At 37.6% G+C, this 24,593-nt stretch overlaps 2 protein-coding genes across 2 annotated transcripts; one reads left to right on the top strand and one right to left on the bottom strand.

The window, feature by feature from the left end:
• Positions 1–10,316: 10,316 nt before the first annotated feature.
• LOC130957483 (uncharacterized) lies at positions 10,317–11,979 on the bottom strand. Its single transcript, XM_057884339.1, has 3 exons — positions 11,724–11,979; positions 10,872–11,401; positions 10,317–10,742 (listed from the first exon to the last, which is right to left on the bottom strand). The coding sequence occupies exons 1-3, from the start codon at positions 11,977–11,979 to the stop codon at positions 10,317–10,319; spliced, it is 1,212 nt and encodes a 403-aa protein (XP_057740322.1).
• Positions 11,980–15,561: 3,582 nt separating this feature from the next.
• LOC130956286 (glutamate receptor 2.8-like) lies at positions 15,562–20,986 on the top strand. Its single transcript, XM_057883326.1, has 5 exons — positions 15,562–15,842; positions 17,675–19,023; positions 19,149–19,461; positions 19,550–19,956; positions 20,343–20,986. Exons 1-5 carry the CDS (start codon positions 15,626–15,628, stop codon positions 20,925–20,927), a joined length of 2,871 nt encoding a protein of 956 aa, XP_057739309.1. The 5' UTR covers positions 15,562–15,625; the 3' UTR covers positions 20,928–20,986.
• Positions 20,987–24,593: the final 3,607 nt, after the last annotated feature.

The raw sequence follows: 24,593 nt of genomic DNA, 5'->3' as shown, positions 1-24,593 counted from the left end.
AAGAATGAATTATTCCATCTGTTTAATTAGACTGGACGCATTATGTATCACAAAAACAAAAGGGTGGTAATATGTATGTTTTTGCGTTCATCCGATACACAACGACAGGTGGAGCTTTGAAGGCTATAACAGAAATGAGTCGTATGAAGTTGAGAGGAAAGATTGTGTACGTCGGAGAAGCGAAGTATAGATGAACAACTCAGACAAAGGTCCAAAAGACAGCTCAGGAAGAAGGTGATAGTCAGAACAAGACAAATTCTCAACCTCGGGAAGGAGATAACCAAAGGCAAGTAGAGAAACTAACAAGGCACCACAAAGAGCCATACTCGCCTGGAAATGGGTGGACAAAGAAAGTAAAAGTATCGGTGGTAAAAGAGAATCTGGAGTGGCTACAGAGAAGTATGGTCGGCAGTACGACGAAGGCAATTGATTTAAGTTCCTTGAAAAATATGATTGGAAAAAACCTGCCTCAAGTTGTCCAAGTACAGGAATTGGGAGCATATAAAGTTCTTTTGACCTTTGATTCTGTATTGAATGCAAAAGAAGCATATACGTTTAAAATGTATAGTCTCTTGCAATTCTTCCATAGTATATGGAGATGGGATGAGACGGAGCGATGTGAAACTCGAAGAGTGTGGTTAGAATGTTACAGAGTTTCGTTACATACGTAGTTAGCAGATACCTTTAGTATGTTAGGAGGCCAATGGGGGAAAGTAGTCGGTTGTGACAAAGTGACAGAATCGTGCATGTCTTTTAGTGTTGGACGAGTGCAAATTGATACTTGTATCATGGATATGATTAATGAACGGGTCCATATCACAATAGGTATCAGTGTATTTGATGTGCTAGTGAAAAAGTGGGACGGGAGGCTTTTGGATTGAATTGTTATGAAGAAGTTAATGAAAAAAGTGACTAACGTTGTGAACAACGAAGAACAGTTGCAGAAAGAGAATGTGTGGGTACGAACTTAAGGAGTGCACGGGCTACAAAATCGACAGTTTTCAACGACCAGGCTGCCGATGTGATGGGGGAGCTGAGGGAAGACGGAAAAGATAAGAGCAGGTTGGTAATTCCTAAAATTATTTTGAATGAATGGATTAATGATCATTCAAAATAAAATTAGGTAAAAATGGTAACATATCAACCAATTTATGAAGGAATTGAAGGGAGAGCGGATTGTGTGGGATATAATCATATTAATTATGAACCTGATTCTGAAGATATAGTAACATGGATTTATGAAGGTAACTTTAATGGATTAGAAAGGAGGGAAAAAAGGAATAAGAAAAAGAAGGTTCGTTGTAGGCTTGGTGCTAGGCTCAACAATTCAAAGATGTCCAAAAAAGATAGAGAATGATCTTTGGACCCAGCTTCCTCAATCAACCGGTTCGGTGATGTTGGGTTGGGTCTAGAATCTGAGTCAGGCTTGATGAAAATAGAGCACGGTTTTCACGATAGGGATGGGCACGCTAGAGAAGGGTCTACCACAAGTATGCAGGAAGCTGCATTTGCAAAACTTGCGCTAGAAACAGGCACGGAGAAGATTGAGGGAGACCGAATCGGTGTTGAAGGAGGAAAGCTAAAGACTGGCCACGGCAAAGGAGGTTCAACGTGGCAAGGAAAATGCGCAACCCTGATGCCACCTATGTTGGGTCATGAGATCGAGGAAGAGTTGGTGGCGGAGAACCAAGCCGTTACTTTTCTGGCGGTGACATTGAATGGAGGGACTGGTGGGTTGGGTGTGTATGTTGATGATGATGGTGCAGAAGACGTTGATGAAGAAACGCGTGATAGGGATGGCATTGTGAATAATAGTGGCATGGGTTTCGGCACAAAGGGAACAACATTGACAAAGAGATAGGGAGAGCTATCGGAACATGATGAAGAAGTAGTTGGAAAGAGGGTGGTTGATGATGGTGGTTCCGACAAGAATGAAGGAAGTGAGGGAAACATAAATAATATTTTGGAGGAGCAGATGCTTGAAAATAGAAAAACTTAGGACCTAGCGTTGGAATCAGGTGCAATTTTATACAATGAAAAAGATGATATTATGGATATTCTCCAAGCACAGAATGAAGAAATTGCTCAAAAAAAAGATTGGCAAAACAGAAAGAGAAAGCAAAATGCTGTAGGCCCAAAAATAAAAAAAAGTGTGTAATAATTTATTAAAATATTTTTTTCTTGGAATGGTAGGGGGTTAATGGGTGATGGAAAATTGAGCATGGTCAAAAACCTCAAGAAAAAATTTAAGTTGAATACGTTGGGCTTGTTTAAGATTAAGTGACGGGTAGTGACGAAATTTGATGTAATAAGAATTCAGGAGAGTGATGCTGCGAGATGAGAATATGTTGAGTTGGAGGGTGCCTCAAGTGGTTTACTATTAATTTGGGATGAAATAATGTTTAAAATGAGTGGTTGTCATAAAGGGGAGTTTTAGTTGTGTGTTGAAGGGGTCTTAATAAAAATAATTTCAATTATGCTTTCTGTGGTGTATGGAGTTCATACAAGAGAAGAAAAATTTGTTGCGGGAGAAATTGAGTTATATTGTAGAGTTATGTCAGCTTTTATGGGAGACTTCAACGAGATTGTGCAGATGGAGGGGAGAAAGGATGCTGTCAAATTAACAGAGTTGTAGTAAGAATTTGTTCTTGTATAGATACCTAGAGGGAGAGCTCGGTCTCTGGGAATCGGCGCCGAGTTGTTATCTTCGGTGCCGACCTTCGAGCTTTGTGATAATCTGAGCTTTTACTCCAAGAGGATGTCCAATCGCGTAGAGTTTTGAGCAAGAAACAGAGGGGAGTGTACCTGCAAAGGCACCCCGAAACTTAAGTTAGTATTGAGAATTCAATGTGTCCTTTAGGATGGAAGATCATACCTTTTTATGGGTGGCCTGTGCAAGTCGGTTATGCTCTTGCTTTATTGCCTGTATTGAAGAGCAATAACTAGGTTGGACGTTTCACATTTGGAAAGTAGTTCGTTGAGCCAAGTTGTAACGTAAGTGGCCGATTAATGGCGTTATTGTTGATCAATAACTGTAATGTCGAATTATTACGCCAGTTTTTCTGAATAATAACGTGAATAATGCCGAGTTATGAATGATAATGCCAATTTATGATGTTGGATTTGTAACGGCTGGATCATAGCCCCCAAGCTTGGTGATGAGCGGATAATTTATACGCTTTTTGGCATTGTTTTTAGTATATTTTTAGTATGTTTTAGTTAGTTTTTATTATATTTTTATTAGTTTTTAGTTAAAATTCACTTTTCTGGACTTTACTATGAGTTTGTGTATTTTTCTGTGATTTCAGGTATTTTCTGGCTGAAATTGAGCGACTTGAGCAAAAATCTGATTCAGAGACTGAAAAGGACTGCAGATGCTGTTGGATTCTGACCTCCCTGCACTCGAAGTGGATTTTCTGGAGCTACAGAAGCCCAATTGGCGCGCTCTCAACGGTGTTGGAAAGTAGACATCCTGGGCTTTCTAGCAATGTATAATAGTCCATACTTTGCCCGAGATTTGATGGCCCAAACCGGCTTTCCAAATCAGCTCAAAACTGCCCGGCGTTAAACGCCGGAACTGGCACAAGAATGGGAGTTAAACGCTCAAACTGGCACAAAAGCTTACGTTTAACTCCAAGAAGAGTCTCTACACGAAAATGCTTCAATGCTCAGCCCAAGCACACACCAAGTGGGCCCGGAAGTGGATTTTTCTGTCATTTACTCATTTCTGTAAACCTTAGGCTACTAGTTCTTTATAAATAAGACCTTTTGCTATTGTATTTTCATCTTGGGATCTTAGATCATCTTTAGATCTTTGAATCTTTGGATCCTTGATCATTTTGAGTCTTTTGATCATGTATTGGGAGGCTGGCCATTCGGCCATGCCTAGACCTTGTTCTTATGTATTTTCAACGGTGGAGTTTCTACACACCATAGATTAAGGTGTGGAGCTCTGCTGTACCTCGAGTATTAATGCAATTACTATTGTTCTTCTATTCAATTCAGCTTGTTCTTATTCCAAGATATTCATTCGCACTCAAGAACTTGATGAATGTGATGATTATGTGACGCTCATCATCATTCTCACTTATGAACGTGTGCCTGACAACCACTCCCGTTCTACAAGCAAACAAGGCTTGAATGTTTATCTCTTGGATTCTTTAATCGGAATCTTCGTGGTATAAGCTAGAATTGATGGCGGCATTCAAGAGAATCCGGAAGGTCTAAAACTTGTCTGTGGTATTCTGAGTAGGATTCAATGATTGAATGAATGTGACGAGCTTCAAACTCCTGAAGGCTGGGCGTTAGTGACAGACGCAAAAGAATCACTGGATTCTATTCCAACCTGATTAAGAGCCGACAGATGATTAGCCGTGCCGTGACAGGGTGCGTTGAACATTTTCACTGAGAGGACGGGACTGTAGCCACTGACAATGGTGATGCCCAACATACAGCTTGCCATGGAAAGGAGTAAGAAGGATTGGATGAAGACAGTAGGAAAGCAGAGAGACGGAAGGGACAAAGCATCTCCATTCGCTTATCTGAAGTTCTCACCAATGAATTACATAAGTATCTCTATCTCTATCTTTATGCTTTATTCATATATCATCCATAACCATTTGAATCTGCCTGACTAAGATTTACAAGGTGACCATAGCTTGCTTCATACCAACAATCTCCGTGGGATCGACCCTTACTCGCGTAAGGTTTATTACTTGGACGACCCAGTGCACTTGCTGGTTAGTTGTGCGAAGTTGTGATAAAGAGTTGAGATTACAATTGAGCATACCATGTTGATGGCGCCATTGATGATCACAATTTCGTGCACCACTTGGCTTGGGGAATTGTGTTTAATGAAGTAGGTTGAGCTTTTTAATGAACAGGTCGGTTATTTGAGTTGGTGCATAACTCAGCATTTTGACGTGGTCTAGGAGCCCCAGTTCAAGATGCTTTGTTAAACAATTTTTAATGCTAAGCAGTGTTATAATTAGGAGAGAGAAAAATTGAATGCGCGGTGCAGGTGGTGCGTGTTCCCAATGTTTGTGATGGCTTTTGATATGATTGATTGTGTTGGTTTCGAGAACCATTTTTAGTGGGAAGTTAATAGTTTTTTAGAGTCCAAGGGTTTTTGTTGTTTGGTTCAAAGTTTGTATGTGTGTCAGGTCTTGAGGCAACTTAACTGTGCTCCCTCGCAACTTCATCCTAATGGATGGGCATTTTTGCGAGATTTTGAAGTTTTGATGGATTATTTGGAGGAGGTTCCTTTTGTGGAGTTGTTCTTTTCTTTATTTCAAGCAAAAGGTGTTTGGAAAGGGGGTGGGTGAATTTGAATAGTTCCCCAAGGTTTGCTATTTTTAAGTTGTATAAGTCGTCCTTTAAGGATTTTAAGGAGATGTATCTGAAGGTTACCTGTGCTGAAGGGCAATTTCCATTTTACGTTGATGAGCATTTAGAGGAGAGATTTCCACTTTCGTGGTATTCGGAGCCTCAGAACATTTTGGGGCCAGAAATTATTAGCGCCAGGAACGAATGTATCATTGAGTATTTGGTGGAAGTTATTGATCGGAAAGAGTTGTTGTCGGTGTTTGATTTGCTAAAATGGGAGGAGGATAGGCAGACTGTGGTAGATTATTTAGGTGAGTTTGATTGATATTTTTGTATTAATAGAACTTGAAGTGTAGCTTTAATGTTTTTGGTTTTGATGGTTTCAGGTGGAAAGTATCCAGGGGTGTCGGCTTCTACTCTGAGAGCTCGGGTTAAGAGCAAAAATGTTGATAAAGAGGGTTCTACTTCCAAAGTAGAAAAGACTGTGGGTGTTGGTGAAGTTAATCAACCGAAGCCGGGGAGGAGGAAAGTTATTTTGAGGAAAAGGAAGGCAAGTGTTGTTGATTTATCTGAATGTTCTGAAGATGATGTGGGTGAGGTTCCTATTGAGGAAATCCAAAGTTTTTTCAAAAGTCAGCAGAGATTGCATGATGTTACCGATCAAAGTGATGGATCTTCTTTGTAGGGGAAAGACTTTCCCTATATGGCTGTTGCCGATAATGTTTGTCAAAATTTGTCTGATGTAACGTTGGCAGAGGAAGTTGGTGATGTCACCATAGATCAGTATATGCAGGTATTTGTATTTTTGAGTTTGTTCCTGGTTTTTGATATATTCGTGGTAGGCTGAAGATAGTGTTCTTTATCTTTGTTTGTAGGTAATTGGTTTTAGGCTTGCCAGTTTGGGGCGTAGCCGAGAGAAGAAGCATCGGAAGGTTGCTAAGCTTAAACAAGATCCGACTTTGAAGGAGGAGCTGGAATTGAAGGGTAAGAGAGTTGCTGAGTTAGAGTCTAAGTTATCAGAAATGGAGAAGGAGCTGAAGGAAATTAGGGAAAATTATTCGAAAGAGGTGGAAGATGTTAAGAAGAAAGAGGCTGATCTTTCTAGCATGAGTGATAAAGTAATTGAAGTTACAGCGAAGTTGAAAGATGTTGAGAAATAGAGGGGAACTGAGATTCTTGACTCATTCGTGGAGGGTTTTGAGCGAGCTTGCCAGCAAGCTAAGTTCCTCGCTCCTGATGTTGACTTGTCTCAGATGGATCCGGGAAAAATCATTCAAGATGGGGCCATGGTGGAAGATGATGGTAATGTTGAGGGGGAGGTTGAAAATGGTTGATAGGATTTTGGTGTAATTCTGTTTTGTTTTTGTTTGAAAACTATGCTGCTCCTGTGTTGGGCTTTTGTGATTTGTAACTTATATTTTGCTACTGTCCTTTGAAAAACAAACTTGGATGTTTCTGTTTACATGCGGTTTCTGCATGTTTTGAATATGATATTTGTTTGTCTGTGTAATATGTGGGTATATTTCTGTTTTGTGATTGTGGTACTGAAGGTAAACGTGTTAATGGGGCTAATAGTATAATGCATTTGTATGATGGAGAAGCATAAAAAGGTTTGAGTAGACCGAGCATATAGGTTGTGTTTGATAATATCTGGAGTCTGAATGGTCGGCAGTAATTTGCGGGAGATTTTGAAAAGTTATTTCCTGAGTATTGCTCTGACATCTGTTTGAGTGATTTATTTTGAGTGGTATGAATTGAGAGAAGATCGGAAATGTACCGAATGATCGGATTCGAATTGTAGTTGGTATTTTGAGATCAGTAATTTGAGGGATTAAGTGATGAGATTTGAATAATCGGGTTCTGTTTTAAGGTCGGCAGTCGGGTTGACTGATTGTATCCGAGTTATTGGATTCCATTTTAAGGTCGGTTCTTGGATTGAGTGATTGTATCCAAGTAACCTAATTCCGTTTTAAGGTCGGCTATTGTATTTACTGATTGTATCCGAGTGATCGGATTCTGTTTTAAGGTCGGCAGTCGAATTGACTGATTGACTCCGAGTGATCGAATTTCATTTTAAGGTCGGTTCTTGGATTGAGTGATTGTATCCAAGTAACCTGATTCCGTTTTAAGGTCGGCAATTGTATTTACTGATTGTATCCGAGAGATCGGATTCCGTTTTAAGGTCGGCAGTCGGATTGACTGATTGACTCCGAATGACCTATTTTGGCATATGATCGGTGTCGATAATGTCCGAATGGTCGGGGTGACATTATAGGTCGGCGTTATATGTTTATTAATGAAACAGAAGTATAAAATGGAGGAAATAAAGATTTGATGAAATGAGAACTTTGTTTATTGAAGAACCCTTGATTTCAAAGGCCCAGGTAGGCTAGCCTCGTTAAAACCTCTCCAAGCAAAACCCTTGTGGAAAAAATCTTGGTAGTAGGAAAAAGAGTACTTGCCTGTCCCTGGTATTAACTGTTATATAACTTTAAGGAAGATACATTCCAAGTATTAGGGAGATCTTTACCCTCTAAGGTTTGTAGTCGGTAGGCTCCATTTCCGATGACTTCTGTGACTCGGTAAGGACCCTCCCAGTTAGCTGATAATTTGCTGTGTGCTGATGGTTTCCTAGCTTGTTCTGTTTTTCTGAGGACAAGGTCGTGGACTTGGAAAGACCTTGGTTGAAGTCTCTTATTATATCTTCGAGCTATGTGTTATTGCATAGCCAAATGTTTGACTGCTGTTAATGATCTTACTTCTTCTGCGAGGTCGAGTTCAGTTCGCCGAGCCATGTCTTTTGTAGTCTGGTCGGCAAGTTCAATGCGCAGTGAGGATTGGGAGATCTCCACGGGTATCATGGCGTCAGATCCGTAGACTAGCCGGAAGGGTGTCTCCTTTGTTGTTGAGTGGACAGCGGTGTTATATCCCCATATGATTGACGAATGGATTTTTGACGGTTTAGAATTTCACTAATGAAATCTCGTTGTAAAGTATAGTCTCTAAACCAACAATAATCCTCTCATACAAAAATTTTTTTGTCACAAGTACAAACCCCTAAAATCTATAAACCGAAGTATTTAAACCTCGGGTCGTTCTCCCTAGGATTTACAATAAAGTGTCTTGTTATTGGTTGTGAGTTATTTTGGGGTTTTTTTTTGAGATTATAGACAAGAATTATAAATGGCAAAGGAAATAAACTAACAACTAACAAAGCTCTTGGCAAGATATGAGAACTAGAAGTCCTATCCTAGTTATCCTTCTCAATTGTGATGAGAATTGTGTATTGCTCCCACTTAGTTAACCTCTAACCATGGAGGAAAGTCAAGTGGATGAATCAATTTGATTCCTCAAGTCCTAATCAACTCCTAAAGGAAAGACTAGCTTTAGAGGCATTCAAATCAATTAGCAACTTCTAATTATCAATCAACAAAGGAATTAGATAACTCAAGAGTCACTAATTACTCTACCTAGGCCAAGAGGAACAAAACCTACACTAAAATCCAACCAAGCATTTCATCAAACACTTGGAAGGCACAAAAGAAAAGCAAAGCAAATTGATAACAAGAATAGAATCTAACAACATTTATTGAAAGGAATTAACAACAACAATCAAAAGAAACACATTTATCATGAATTACCTTTTATTGAATTGGAAGAAAGTAGAAGGAATAATACTAGATCTACAACAAAATATAAGAACAACATAAAGGAAATTGCAATAAAAGAATGGAAGAAGAATGAATGTAACAACAAGGAATTGAGAAGATAGAAGTAGAAGAAGATGAATCTAAATCTAAATCTAAGAACTAAACCTAATCCTAATCCTAATTCTAGAGAGAAGTGAGAGCTTCTCTCTCTAGAAACTAACTCTAACTACTAAACTAAACTAATGGTAACTAACATGTGTTTCCCTCTTCACTCCTTGGGTTAAATAGCATCAGAAATGAGTTGGATTGGGCCCACAAGGCTTCTAAAATCGCTGGCCACGTGTTGCATTAAGTGGGTCATGTGCCACCATCGGCGCGTCCGCGTACCGTGCGCGTGCGCGCCCCTATGCGCGATGCAACTATGGCAAATTTTATATCGCTTCGAAGCCCCGGATGTTAGCTTTCTAACCCAACTGGAACCGCATCATTTGGACATCTGTAGCTCAAGTTATGGTCGTTTAAGTGCGAAGAGGTCGGCTTGACAGCTTTCCGGTTCTTTCATTTCTTCATGAGTTCTCCAACTTTTCATGCTTCTTTCTTCATTCCCTTGATCCAATCTTTGCCTCCTAAACCTTAAATCACTTAACAAACATATCAAGGCATCTAATGGAATCAAGGAGAATTAGATTTAGCTATTTTAAGACCTAAAAAGCATGTTTTCACTCTTAAGCACAATTAAAGGAGAAGTTATGAAACCATGCTATTTCAATGGATAAATGTGGGTAAAAGGTTATAAAATCCCCTAAAATCAATACAAGATAAACCGTCAAAACGGGGTTTGTCAATGATCTCTGGGATAAGTTCCGCCCAGAGGCCTTTTGCCTCATCTAGTTTCTTTCTTAGAGCATGTAGTATTACTTTATTTGCAGCTTCAGCTAACCCGTTTGTTTGCGGGTGCTCTACTAAGGAAAAGTGTTGTTTGATTTTCAAGTCCTGCAAGAAGGATGTGAATTTTTAGTCGGCAAACTGGCGACCATTATCTGTGATAATGTGCCGAGGAATGCTGAATCGACAGATAATATATTTCCAGATAGAAGAAAGCATTTGTTGTGATGTAATCTTGGCTAGAGGCTGTGCCTCTATCCATTTGGAAAAATAATCAATTGCTACAACGAGGAATTTTACCTATCTTGCTACCGTGGGGAAAGGGCCGAGGATATCTATGCCCCATTGGTTGAACAGCCAACTTACCTCAAAACAGTGTAAGAGTTCGGCTGGGAGATGTGTGATCGGACTATGTTTCTGGCAATTGTTACACCTCTTTACTTTTTCATGGCAGTCCTATCGCATCGTCGGCCAGTATAGTCCAGCTCTGAGTATTTTTGAAGATAGACTTCGGGCTCCGAGGTGTGTACCACAGATCCCTTCATGTGCCTTGGCAAGTGCAAGCTCGGCTTTTGTTCTGCAAAGACATTTTAGTAATGGACGAGAGAATCCTCGTCTATATAGGCAGTTATTATAAATTGTGAAATAGGAGGCTTGTCGGCGGAAGTGGCGGATATTTTCGACATTGCCTGGCAAGTTTCCTGTCTGAAGATAGTCCATGTATGGAGATCTCCAGTCTGCTTCCTGTGTAACACTTAAGATTTCTGTGAGCTCAATGCTTGGCTTAAGCAATATAGATTGGTAAAGGGATGACCTGTTTGGTTTAGTACTGGCTAGTTTAGACAGAATGTCAGCTCGGCCATTACTCTCCTTGGGTATGTGCTGTATTTCGTATTTAGAAAATTTTGAAAGTAAATTTTGTACAATGTCAAGGTATCTAGAAAGCAAATGGTCCTTTACTTGGTATAAGTTGTTTACCTGCTGGACGATGAGTAAAGAGTCTCAGTATACCTTAAGTTCGGTAATGTTTAGGTCGGCAGCGAGTCTAAGGCCGGCAATTAAGGCTTCATATTCACTTTGATTGTTGCTCGCTTTGAATGGGAAATGGAGGGAATGCTCGATGACGTTGCCGTGGGCATCATCAAGTATGATACCTGCTCCACATCCTTGTGGGTTGGAGGAGCCGTCGACGTATAAGGACCATTCGATGTAGCCCTCGGCTGTGTCTGATACTGAGAATTCAGTGATAAAGCCGGCTAAGAATTGGGATTTGATAGATGTTCGCCCTTCGTATTTGATATCAAATTCTGAAAGTTCCACCGACCATTTTACTAGTCGGCCAGCCAGCTCTGGTTTCTGAAGGACTTGGTGTAGAGGATGATCTGTTCGAACGTGGATTTCATGGCTCTGAAAATATGGTCGGAGTCTTCTGGCCGAGAAGACAAGGGCTAGGGCCAGCTTCTCAATGGTCGGATATCGAAGCTCGGCATTCTGTAATGTTTTACTGGTAAAATAGATAGGGAATTGCTGCTTTTTCCTTTCTGCAACAAGAGCGGAGCTTACAGCCCAATTAGTTATAGATAAATATAAGAATAATGGTTCCCCTTGTAAGGGGGTTTGTAAAATTAGTGGTTTTGAAAGAGTTTCTTTGATAGTTGTGAATGCTTGTTCACATTCATCAGTCCATTGGAAAGCTTTTTTCTTTTTTAAAGTTTGGAAAAAACATAAAGTTTTAGAAGCTAAGTAAGGTAATAATCTAGAGAGTGCAGCAAGTCTCCCTGTTAACCGTTGGACTTCCTTGATGGTATGAGGACTTGCCATGCCCAAAATAGCTCGGCATTTTTTCCGGATTTGCCTTGATACCTCGGCTAGTGAGCAGGAAGCCGAGAAATTTGCCACTCTGGACCCCAAATGCGTACTTCTCGGGGTTTAGCCGCATGTTGTATGTTCTTAGTTGTCCGAAGATTTTGGCGAGGTCATCAAGGTGATTGTTGCCGGTTTTTGTCTTTGCGACCATATCGTCAACGTAGACCTCAATGTTTCTGCCGATTTGATTCGCGAAGACTTTGTCCATGAGACGTTGATATGTCGCACCTGCATTCTTAAGGCCAAATGGCATGACTTTATAACAATAGTTTCCATATTCAGTAATAAAGGCTGTCTTATTTTAGTCGGATGGATGCATTTGGATCTGGTTATAACCAGAATATGCATCCATAAAGATGAGTTTTTCAAAACCAGATGCATTATCAACTAAGCAATCAATAGAAGGCAAATGGTAGGAATCTTTGGGGCATGCTTTATTGAGATCGATGAAATCAACACACATGCTCCATTTACCGTTATGTTTTTTAACCATGACGACATTCGCCAGCCATGTTGTGAATCTAATTTCTCGGATGAAGCCCGCGTTGATGAGCTTCTTGGTTTCTTCCAAGGAGGCTTGTTTTCGGTCATGGCCCAGATTCCTCTTTTTCTGTGTTACTAGTCGGGCAGATGGGTCTAATGCCAACTTGTGTGATATGATGGATGGATCGATGCCTGGCATGTCAGCTGGGGTCCAAGCAAACAGGTCGGTATTTTGTTGTAAAAATGCTCGGAATGAGGATGTTTCTTCCGAGGATAATGTTGAACCGACGTATGTGAATTTGTCCGTGCTCTCTGTGAAATAGATTTTATGCAGGTCTTCTGTTGGGGTTGGCCTCTCCAATGTTCCCGCTCTGGGGTCAAGGTCGGCCAGCATTTGTTGGTCGTTCATGTTGCCGATGCTGTGAACATGGGCTTTTGTGTTTCGGCTAGGTCTTTTGAGACTATTATTGTAGCATTCTCTGGCTTCTCGGGCATCACTGTGAATGGTTGCAATTGTGTTATCCTACAAAGGGAACTTAACACAAGGATGAATTATAGATACTATAGTGCCAAATTTATTTAAGAAAGGCCGGCCAAGTATTAAATTGTAAAGACTAAAACAGTCAACTACCAAGTATTGAATATCTGAAGTTTTTGACGAGGGAAACTCACCAAGTGTGGTTTGTAACCACACGGAGCCCATAACCGGGACTCTCTCACCTGAGAAACCTACCAAGTCTCCAGTAGAGGATTGGAGGATGTAGCTGCTCAATTTCATTTTCTGGAATGTGAAAAAAAATAGGACATCGGCACTGCTCCAGGATCCAGCAGCACCTTTTTTACCAGGAGGTCTCTGAGCTGTAGGGAGATGACGACCGGGTCATCTAACTTTAGTATACCTTTGTAATGATCGACTGTCTGGAATGTTATCTGTGGGGATTGTGGTATTGCCTGCTGTTGAGTTTGATCAGCGTTGATGGAGAGCATAGCTCGGTAAGATCGCTTTCTTGCCGAATTTGTTGTTTCTCCACCTGCAAAACCTTCGGAAATACAGTTAATAATACGCCTTGGTTGGTCGGGATGGCTGGTGTCTGGCCGATCTTTATCTCGGCCATGCTGTGTTGCTGGGTGTTGTTCGCCATGAGTGGTTGTTTGTCGCTGCATGCGGCCGGCGATGTATTTGTCCAGGTGGCCTTGCTGAGCTAATCGCTCTAGAAGGTCTTTGGCGATGATACACTCGTCAGTAGTGTGTCCGTGCTTTTGGTGGAAGGAACAGTATTTTGATCTATCCGCGTTTCTTGAATCCGGGTAATTGTCGGCTTTTCTTGGCGGTTTGATCAGCTTTGAATTCAAGATTTCCTTGATGATATCATCGCGTTTGGTGTTGAACTACGTGTAGGACTCATACCACGAAGTCGGTTTGTAGTTCTTCTTTTTGTCTCGAGCTCTATCGTTGTCTCTGTAATGAGGTTTTTCTGTTTTTTTAGCTTGTCGGAGTTCCTCGATGTCGATCTGACCTTTTGCCTTTTCGCAGAATTCGGCCATAGTTTTAGGTTTGGCCACAGCAATAATTTCTTGGAATTTTCCTGGTCACAATCCGCTTTTTATGGCGTGCAGTTCAACCTCGGGGTGGAGGTCGGGTATACTTATGGCTATCTTTGTGAAGCGCGTCATGTAGTTCTTGAGGCTTTCGTGTTGGCCTTGCTTGATTGTGTTCAGGTAATCAGAGTCATGCAGGTAGATGGCCGATCCAGCAAAGTGTTCCTCAAAGGGCTTTGATATGTCTCGAAATCGAGAAATAGAACCTGCAGACAAAGAACAAAACTAATCAAGTATAGGACCGTCTAAGTAAGATGGAAAGCAACGACATAAAACTTTATCAGATGCACCGTTTACTATCATTATGGAGGTGAATTTCTTGATGTATTTCTTCAGATCACCTAACCCATCATAGAGAGTTAGGATAGTCGGCAGTGTGAACCTTCGGGGTAGCACGAAGTTCATCACCTCTGCCGTGAATGGTCCAGGGGAGCTTTCTTGATTGTCGTCCTCATCGTCTGGCCGAGCTTTTTCATTATGCTTTGGTTGCTCCTTTTCGTGCTGAGCAGTGTCAGAGACATGTGTCGGTCCTGACTGATGCTCGGTTTCTTCTTGTCGGTCGTTGTTGTTTTCAGTTCGGGTATTATTCAAGTTGGCAATTTGATTTGCCATTCTTTGGTTCTCCTCGGCCATGGCTTGCCGCAACTCGGTTACCATTTGAAATAGTTTGGATGATGTGGGTGGAAGTCGTTCAGCCATGACTACAAGTGAAGACCTTGAGGCCGATGATATATGGGGGGATTATATTTTCGGCCCCACGGTGGGCGCCAATTGTTCTTGTATGGATACCTGGAGGGAGAGCTCATTCTCTGGGAATCGACGCCGAGTTGTTATCTTTGGTGCCGACCTTCGAGCTTTGTGATAATCCGAGCTTTTAGTCCAAGAGGATGTCCAATCGCGTAGAGCTTTGAGCAAGAAACAGGGAGGAGTGTACCTGCAAAGGCACTCCGAAACTTAAGTTAGTATTGAGAATTCAATGTGTCCTTTAGGATGGAAGATCATACCTTTTTATTGGTGGCCTGTGCAAGTCGGTTATGCTCTTGCTTTATTACCTGTATGAAGAGCAATAACTAGGTTGGACGTTTCACATTTGAAAAGCAGTTTGTTGAGTCGAGTTGTAACGTAAGTGACCGATTAATGGCGTTATTGCCGATCAATAACTGTAATGTCGAATTATAACGCCAGCTTTCTGAATAATAACGTGAATAATACCGAGTTATGAATGATTATGCCGATTTATGATGTTGGATTTGTAACGGCCGGATCTGAATTGATAAAAGAAGATATGCAACTGATGGACTTTTGCTTAACAAACTTATAATTGGATTGACAAAATTTTAATAAAATTGGAGTGGTTAAAGATATTTTCCTGTGTACAAAATTAGGAGTACACTATAAGAAGGAAGAGCACAAAAAATAGTTGATGAGTTTTTTTACAATTTTTGTTTTCTTTTTTAACTTTTCTAGCTATTTGTTTGTTGTTGTTCTTGCTCTACTTATTGTGTTGAGCTCTTTAAAAAAAAAAGTGCATAATACATAAATATTTTTTATATTAAAAAGAATTTTTGTAAAATAGATATTAATTAAATATATTTTAAAAGTATTTTTCAAAGACTGGCGACGACTTAACAAATTACGCTATAGTCCTAATAATAGTTTAGGTAGGTAGCTACTAGCTAGCTGGGTTCCTCATCAACATATATATAATGAATTTTGGCAAGTAATTATTAATTTCAAGAAAAATGGTGAAGAATCAGGCTCCTACAACCTTGGTTCTAAGTCTCTTCTGGTGGTTCTTTGGTGTGGTAGCAACAGTGATGGGTCAAAGAAACAAGGGAACAACACTACTCCAAACAAGAGTAGTGAAAGTGGGAGTGGTGCTTGATTTAGGTGGGGGAATGGTAGGAAAGATGGGTTCAAACAGTATCAGAATGTGTGTCAATGATTTCTATGATTCTCATCCTTATTACAAAACTAGGCTCCAACTTATCCTTAGGGACTCCCAAAGAGACATTGTTACCGCTGCTGCTCAAGGTTTGTTCCCTCTATCTATTTATCCGCTCTTAGTGATTAACTTTGCTTTTCAATGTTTAATTTAATTTCTCCATGCATTATCACGCTTTTTATTTTTATTATTGAGATTTTGGTGGTGATTTTTAATATGTGGAGAGTTAGTGTGTGTGTGTGTTTTTTTTTTTTAGTGAATACCACAAATTTTGCTTTCAATTTTTTTTTTAAAATACAATTTTAAAGGTTAGATTTGTATTTTAATATTAAAAAAAATTTTAAATTTGTTTAAAAACAGAAAAAAAATCATCTCACTACAAATCAGATTCTTCGATTTGTACATTATAGAAATCTAATCTTTCAATTTTTTAAATCTGAGAATTCAGTTTGTTATTTAAAATAAAATAAAAAAATTTTAAATTCATATAAAAAAATATACAAATTAATTATAATACTGGATTACACATTATTTTTTTCATTTTTTAAAAAAAATAATAGCATTATGAAATGCATATTTCTATTTAGTATTATGGTTTTATTTCTATTCGCATATATAGAAGATCATCAGAGGTGTGATTCAATATTACTATTGTACACTAAGAAGGAAAAATGAAACCGAGATAAAAACTAAATTAAATTTTTATATTATATTTAGTATAAAATATATAAAGTGAATTATATAGTATTATATTTAGTTTAAGATAAATATAAAAATTAAGTGATAGATTTAAAATTTAAAAAATTAAATTAAAATATTTTTTTAAAAAAATATTATTAGAATTTTAATTTTTTTTCTTAGAAGTTTTAGTATTCTATGTTTCCACATTTAAAAATACTGAAAAGATTAAAATTTTGTGTCACAAAACTAAAACTTTATTTTTGGTCTTTAATCTCAATTTTAATTCCAATTTCAAAAAATAAACGCACTTTAAAGTGTCTTAGCTTACTGTTTTTCCATTATTATATAAATAGTGTAAGATTCAATATAAATATACATAAAGATACTCTATAATATATTTTTCTTTTCTACTGCAAAATTATGGAATTAATATTAATTAGGTAATGAATAGACGTATAGATGCAGGTTATGGATATTTTTTTTGCTCTAATTATTATTAGATATGCTAGCTTGCCTTGCAACAAATTAGAACAAAGTAAAGGCTTAAGTAGCAGCTAAACCTTAGCATGAATATTTTGGAATGGGTTATAATAGGTAATTAATGATTTTTTTGAACAATATAAATAACTATTAATCAAATAAAAATATACTATACCTCTAAATTATTTACCTAAATCTTAATATTAGAATAACCATCTGTACACCTAGTAAAATAAACATTCGATATATCCGTTGTTCACATTATTTAGTATTTTCATTGTCTACCTATTCTTTTTCTTTTGGAATTCAATATTATGATCTTAAAAATATAAACTATATATCTTACAGTACAATTTCTATCTATCAAAAAATGAAGCCTAATAAAGAAATATTATTATATCAAAATCTGAAGAATCAGTGTTTGCTAGGAAATAGTTTGGTTGAGTTACACTGCATCAAAGAGACATAACTGCAACTGTACATCAGAGCGGTCCTTCCTTCCTTCCAAAATTCCTAACATGTACAGTAGAGTTCTTTCAATATAAAAACAGTGGTTGTTATCGGTTTAAGTAATAATAGCTGTCAACCATAGCTATATGACAAAATCATTACCAATTAATTAAGAGTGGCGTCAAGCATTTTATTGAATAAACTAGCTTGACCATTGTTGGTCTACTTTTTCAACTACTGCATGCATTGAAAGTCGTTATGATTTCTTTAATGGTCCTTGCATTGATGTTTTTATGTATATTATTTGCAGTTGTAGATCTCATAAAGAATGAGCAAGTGGAAGCTGTGATAGGACCAGTTACAACAATGGAAGCCATGTTTGTGATCAACCTCGGAGACAAAGCGCACGTGCCCATTGTCACGTTCTCAGCAACGAGCCCTTCTCTCTCATCACTCCACACCCCATATTTCTTCCAAATTGCTCAGAAAGATTCAACTCAGGTAGAAGCCATCAGCGCCATTATCCAAGCTTTTCGGTGGAAAGAAGTGGTTCCAATTTACGTGGACAACACTTATGGCGAAGGACTCATTCCATGGTTAACTAATTCACTTCAAAAAGCATACATCCGTGTTCCTTATCTGTCTGCCATTGATTTCTCAGCCACAGATGATGCCATTGAAAGAGAGCTCTACAAGCTCATGACTATGCAAACTAGATTATTTGTCGTTCACATGACACCCCTTCTTGGCTCTCGTCTCTTCGCCATTGCCAAAACCATTGGCATGATGGATCAAGGCTATGTTTGGATTGTCACCGATGGAATGGCTAATTTCTTCAACTCCTTGGACTCTTCAATTATGGAATCCATGGAAGGTGTCTTGGGTGTTAGGCCTTACATTCCAAGAACTAAACAGTTTCTTGATTTTAGAGCTCGATGGAAACGACAGTTCCTAAGAGACAATCCAACACTTGTTGATATCAATCTGAATGCTTTTGGAATATGGGCCTATGATGCTACCACCGCATTGGCCATGGCCGTTGAGAAACTTGACAGCACCCTTTCTGGCTTCACTAATGTGAGCAAGAACTCAAGCAATGTGACTGATCTTGAAAACTTTAGCGTTTCGCGAAATGGTGAGAAGCTGAGAGAAGCTTTGTCAAATGTTAGATTCAAAGGTGTTGGTGGTGACTTCAAATTAGTTGGTGGTGGGGAGTTACAAGCATCAGCATTTGAGATAGTTAATGCGATTGGTAACGGGGAAAGAAACATTGGATTTTGGATGCCAGAAAAGGGACTAATTAGAAATATGAATGCCAAAAATGCAACAACTGCATATTCAACTTCTAAGGAGAATCTAGGAACAATTATATGGCCAGGGGACTCCTACTGTGTTCCAAAGGGATGGCAGATTCCCACAAATGGTAACAAGTTAAAGATAGGGGTTCCAGTGAAAGATTGTGGCTACACCGAATTTGTGAAAATAATTCATGACCCTATTACGAATTCTAGAAAGGTCACTGGATTCTGCATTGATGTCTTCAATGCTGTGGTAGAAGCCTTGCCTTATGCCCTTCCATTTGAATTCATTCCATTTGAAAAGTCCAACGGTGAGATGGCAGGAACTTATGATGATTTGATCACCCAAGTTTATTATGGGGTAAGGCGTACTATTTTATTCATATGCTCTCGGCCTCTTGCTACTTAATTTCTATTTATTATTGGTACATCTCGTTCTTAGGCTATCATATGTTATGATGCATCTACAATTTCTGAATGGAACAGAAGTTTGATGCTGTGGTGGGGGATACAACGATTACGGCAAACAGGTCCAATTTTGTTGATTTCACGTTGCCGTACACAGAATCTGGTGTGACTATGGTTGTTCCAGTAAGAGACAACAGAAAGAAGAATGCATGGGCCTTCTTGAAGCCATTGACATGGGACCTTTGGGTAACAACATTTTGTACATTTGTATTCATAGGATTTGTTGTTTGGGTTCTTGAACACCGAATCAACAACCATTTCAGAGGGCCTCTGCCTTATCAAATTGGCACTAGCTTGTGGTTTTCCTTTTCAACCATGGTTTTTTCTCATCGTAAGTGTCTACTCCTTTGATTATTTGATACATATATTCTTAATTCATTCGTTGCATATATATGGTGATTAACTTTGTGATTATGCAGAGGAGAGAGTGGAGAGCAACTGTGGAAGATTTGTGGTGATTGTATGGGTTTTTGTGGTTCAAATTTTGGTTCAAAGCTACACTGCAAGCCTTACCTCTCTCTTAACAGTTGAACAACTACGCCCAGCGAATACTGATGTTCATCAACTCCTAAAGAATCGGTTGAATGTTGGTTATCTGGAAGGTTCTTTTGTTCGTGGAATGTTGAAGGACATGGGATTCAAAGATGAGCAGCTCAAGGTTTATAATTCCTTAGAAGAATGCAATGACCTCTTCACCAAAGGAAGCGCCAATGGCGGCATTGACGCGGCGTTCGACGAAGTCCCCTACGTGATGCGCCTCCTTGAGACTTATTGTTCCAAGTATGCCATGGTTGAGCCAAGATTTAAAACTGGTGGCTTTGGCTTTGTAAGTTCTGCTACATCGATAGAACTCAGTAGTTCATTGGATTTATGTAATCGATGATTCTACCTAGGAGGATAAGACCTTTATTAAATTATTCTTTCATCTTAAACAATAAAAATAAAAAAAAAGAATAAAAATAAAAAAAAAAGTCTCATGACTTCAATTTCAGCCTATTTTAGTCTTTATTATCTTTATTTTATCTTTTATCTTTTATATGCAAATATTCTATATATATTTATTTTTACTTTCATAAATTTTAATCAATCAAAAAATACATAACAAAATGTTATTTATCTTTGCATACTTTTTATGTACTCTTTCAATTTTATTAGCTATGTTTTTGTTATATAAAAACATTATCATTTGATCCTAATTTATGATATGATCAGGTGTTTCCAAGAGGGTCACCTCTTGTGGGAGACATATCAAGGGCAATATTGAATGTGATGAGACAAGGAACCAACATGAGAAGAATTGAGAATGCATGGTTGAATGGAAGCAGTTGTAGAGATTCTAATACTAATGCACAAGTATCTTCTTCTACAAGCCTAGGACTCGAAAGCTTCTGGGGTCTATTCTTGGTTGTAGGTGTTTCTTGCTTATTAGCACTCATAATCTTTTTAGCCACATTCCTATATCAGCATAGACATATTTTGTCAAATCATAATCGTTCTGATAGTTCCATTAAAAGACGTATTGGAGTGTTACTAAACACCTTCAATGAGAGAGACTTGAGCTCTCACACTTTCAAGAAAAGTGATTCAAGTGTAACTAGTAGTCCTACGTCAGTATTAGCAAGTACACATTGCCCTCCAATTAGTCCATCTAGTTACACAGAATCAAACTTTTTTAAAAGTCCAGACCCACATCGTTATTATGCTACTCATCAACACAAAGCCACACAAGAACCTGCCCCCATTACAAACAACACACACACCAAATCTCAAGCCACAGAGATTCCTCTACAAATGTAGCATTATTACCTAATCATCTTATCTTATTATGTAGTTTTGTGTCAAATAAATGTCTAAAATTAATTATTCATGAATTATTCTTTTCAAAGATTTATCATCATTATCGTATTATATATTATTAATTTGTAATTAAAATGTGTCACATGTTATTTTTTCATTGTAATTAAAATATTTTTTTTAAAAAATTAAAAAATGTTCTCTTTCTTTATCTCCTTTTTTCTATCTCTCTTCATTCTTCACTAACTCTATTTCTCTTACATATCATTATCAATGACTAATTATTAATTTGATAACTAAAATTTACATAATGACATTCTCTAATTGCAATTGAAATTAAATTAAAATTGAATTTGAAATATTGAAATTGAAATATATCTATTGTATATTATTATATTATATTTACAACAAAAATATACCACATGTCATTCTTTCATTATATGAAATGAGATATTTTTTTCTAAAATTAAAAATTTTTTTCCTCCTAATTTTTTTTATTTCTCTTCCTCATTCACCAACTCTATCTCTCTTATATATCACTATCAATGACTAAACATTAATTTGGGATTAATAGTCAAATTAGTCTCTGAAAGATGAAACATTCTTCAAATTCATCCTTAAAATTTTTTTTCAATCAAATCGGTCATTCAAAAAGAACAAATTAATCATATTTATCTTTCAGTGACTCCATTAACATTTTTTATCAACGATTGATGAAAGGGGGTCACTCTGAAAGAGGACATCGACTACCAGATCTCTAAGAAAAGAGAACCTTCGAAAACTCATATAAAAACAAAGGGCTTGCTTCCACGTAAGATAAGAATGGTCTGGTGTCCCAATTCATTCGGACCTTTAGTTAACTCAACTTGAGCAGCACTTTACAACCGATAGCACGAAAGAGAACAACGAGTGGCGAGCCCTACCTATTAAGATAGGATTTTGCGTGCTGTTCCGTTTATGGATCCTAAAGCTTAAACCATGACAGTAAGCAGTAAGTTGGCCTAGTCTCTTGCCCAGCCTTCGCCTTTTTCAGTGGCTAAGTTGAAGCGTTCAACGGTTCTTTGGCATGCCACCTTTCTTTTTCAAGGTTGATCTTGTTCAATTGAAGCTAATGCTATGCTGCCCTTCTCTTGATACGTAAAATGTTAATTGATAGCATATATGATATCTAACATGTCCAACTGGACGCTAACCAAATTTGTTTTTGAAATTTATCAATTTTAGTCGCTAGTTCATATTGGGAATATAGTTTATGTAATTAGAAAAAATGAACTAAATTAATAGATTTTCATAAATATATCTAGTCAACGTTCAAGTAGACATGTCAAGTATTATGTATGTTGTCAATCATCATTTCATATAATTAATTATTGGTGAAAATTATTAATAGAGTCAATAAAGGACAAATATAATTAATTCGTAATCTTTGAATGACCAATTTGATTGAAGAAATCTTTTAGGGACAAATTTGAAGTATGTCCCATCTTTCACGAATTAATTTGGCTATTAACCCTATTAATTTGTTAACTAAAATGTACAATATGACATTCTCTAATTACAATTGAAATTAAATAAAAATTGAAACATATATATTACTAATTTTACAACCATAATAGGTCACATTGCACTCTTTCATTGCAATTGAAATATTTTTTTTTCCTCTATAATTAAGGAGTTCTCCCTTGCTCTTCTCTTCTTCTCCATCTCTCTTCTTTCTCCACCTACCATATATTACTAACTACTAATTTAATAACTAAAATATATCAAATGACATTTTCTTATTACAATTGAAATAAAATATTTTCCTCCAAAAATAAAAAATTCTTTTCTTTTCTCTCTTTCTTTCACTTTCTCTCTCCTTCTTTTCCCCAATATTTTCTTTCTTATTTTATATTTTCAAATAAAAATAATTTGATATGTATATATTAATATGAAAAGAAGTATTTTAAAAACAAGAGAGATCCTTCTCCATTCACTATATCTCTCTTCTTATTTTATATTATTAATTAAAAAGACCAATTCGTTCTTTATATATTAATATAAAAAAATGATTTGAAAAGAAAATACAGGCAACAATATATAGAAAAATATATTAATAGCACTGGCTAACCACATGCTGACAAAATCTCACCAATTGACTGATAAGCAATCTACTAACCAACCACCTATGACTTATGTTAGTCATGGACTGACTGACTGCCTACTGAAAGATCCAAATCAACTGGCGTCATCGACCAAATAACAGCTCGACGACCTACCCTATCCAACGGTGGGCAACCTCGACTGACCAACCAGCCAATGATCATCCCATGATCGATGTCCACTAACCAATCTACTAACCACCTCTTAACCCCTAATCGATCTACTAACATCCTACATATGTCAAATTAGCTATCGCTTGCCCATCGACCATGCACTATGACCAATGACCATTTGTTAACCTACTCGACTAGCTGGCCGTCGATCGGCTACCTACTCCAATTAATTGATTGCTCTTTGACCAAATACCTATTGAGCTTCCTTGACCTATCAACCAACTGCCAACCTACCACTATAAGAAAAATACTGAGTATTATCAGAAAAATAATTAAAATCTAACGGTAATTAAATTAGATTTATCATCGGAATGAATCAGACGGTATAAATCTCGCCGGTAAATGGTTACCGTCGGATTCTTTTCGTCCGACGATAATTACCATTGGATTCTGTGGCTGAATATAGTTAGTACGAAAATAAAATCTGATTAACGCTATCGGCGGAATTTTTCTTATGGTAATGTTGGCACTAAGTCATACGTCACTCACCAACTTATCATCGGATGAATCCAACGATAATTTCGATGGAAATGATTTTTAAATTTTTTTAAAAGAATAGTTGGATTGTTACTGTCAGAATATTCAGACGGTGGTTTCAACAGTAGTTTTTTATTTTTTTAAAATAATCTTTTTCCGTCCATCTATAATGTACCCCTGATAATTAATAATTGAAATAGTGCCTTAAACCTGGTGTGAAATATCAAAAATTTAAATTAAAGATATGGAATGATTTGGAATTGAAATATCTGAAATAAAGCTAACTATATTACATTCTCCACAAATTTTCTTAAAGAAATACATATTACAGAACTATATTATCAGTTCGTTGCAAAGGGTAACCCACTTATCAAAGGACTCTTGGGTTTGATTTGACTCTGACTTAATACTCATCATCCTAACACATGCAGCAACTCTAAATGAATGCACCTCTCATACAAAGGTTCGCAGCAGATTCTAATAAATGATAAAATGTCTTCACTTCCAAATTAGGCTCTTCTTCAGCCTCTTCCAATTACGTAACACCTCTTGCATCATACACCATCTCGTTATATCTCTCTTGGTTAGCCTCCCAACTTATTTGATCCATGTTTAGGTCTCTCACCATCCAAACCCTCTTTGATTATCAACCGAACCTATTCAAATTAGAGGCAGACCGGATTAATTCCCTACTCATTCACTTCTCTGTGTTTCGTCCAAATCCAATACCCATCCTTGAACCCGTTATGGTAGATGTGAAGCATTATGTCCGCAGGTCCTAACCACTTAGTCAGTCGACACTTTTGACATGGACACCTAGATACCCCTTAAAATCCAAACGGTTCCATGCTGAAGACATGCGGCAAAAAACGTCAAA

Source organism: Arachis stenosperma, chromosome 10, assembly GCF_014773155.1.
Source record: "Arachis stenosperma cultivar V10309 chromosome 10, arast.V10309.gnm1.PFL2, whole genome shotgun sequence".
Lineage (NCBI taxonomy): Eukaryota > Viridiplantae > Streptophyta > Magnoliopsida > Fabales > Fabaceae > Arachis > Arachis stenosperma.
This window is presented reverse-complemented; position numbering and strand designations above follow the sequence as displayed.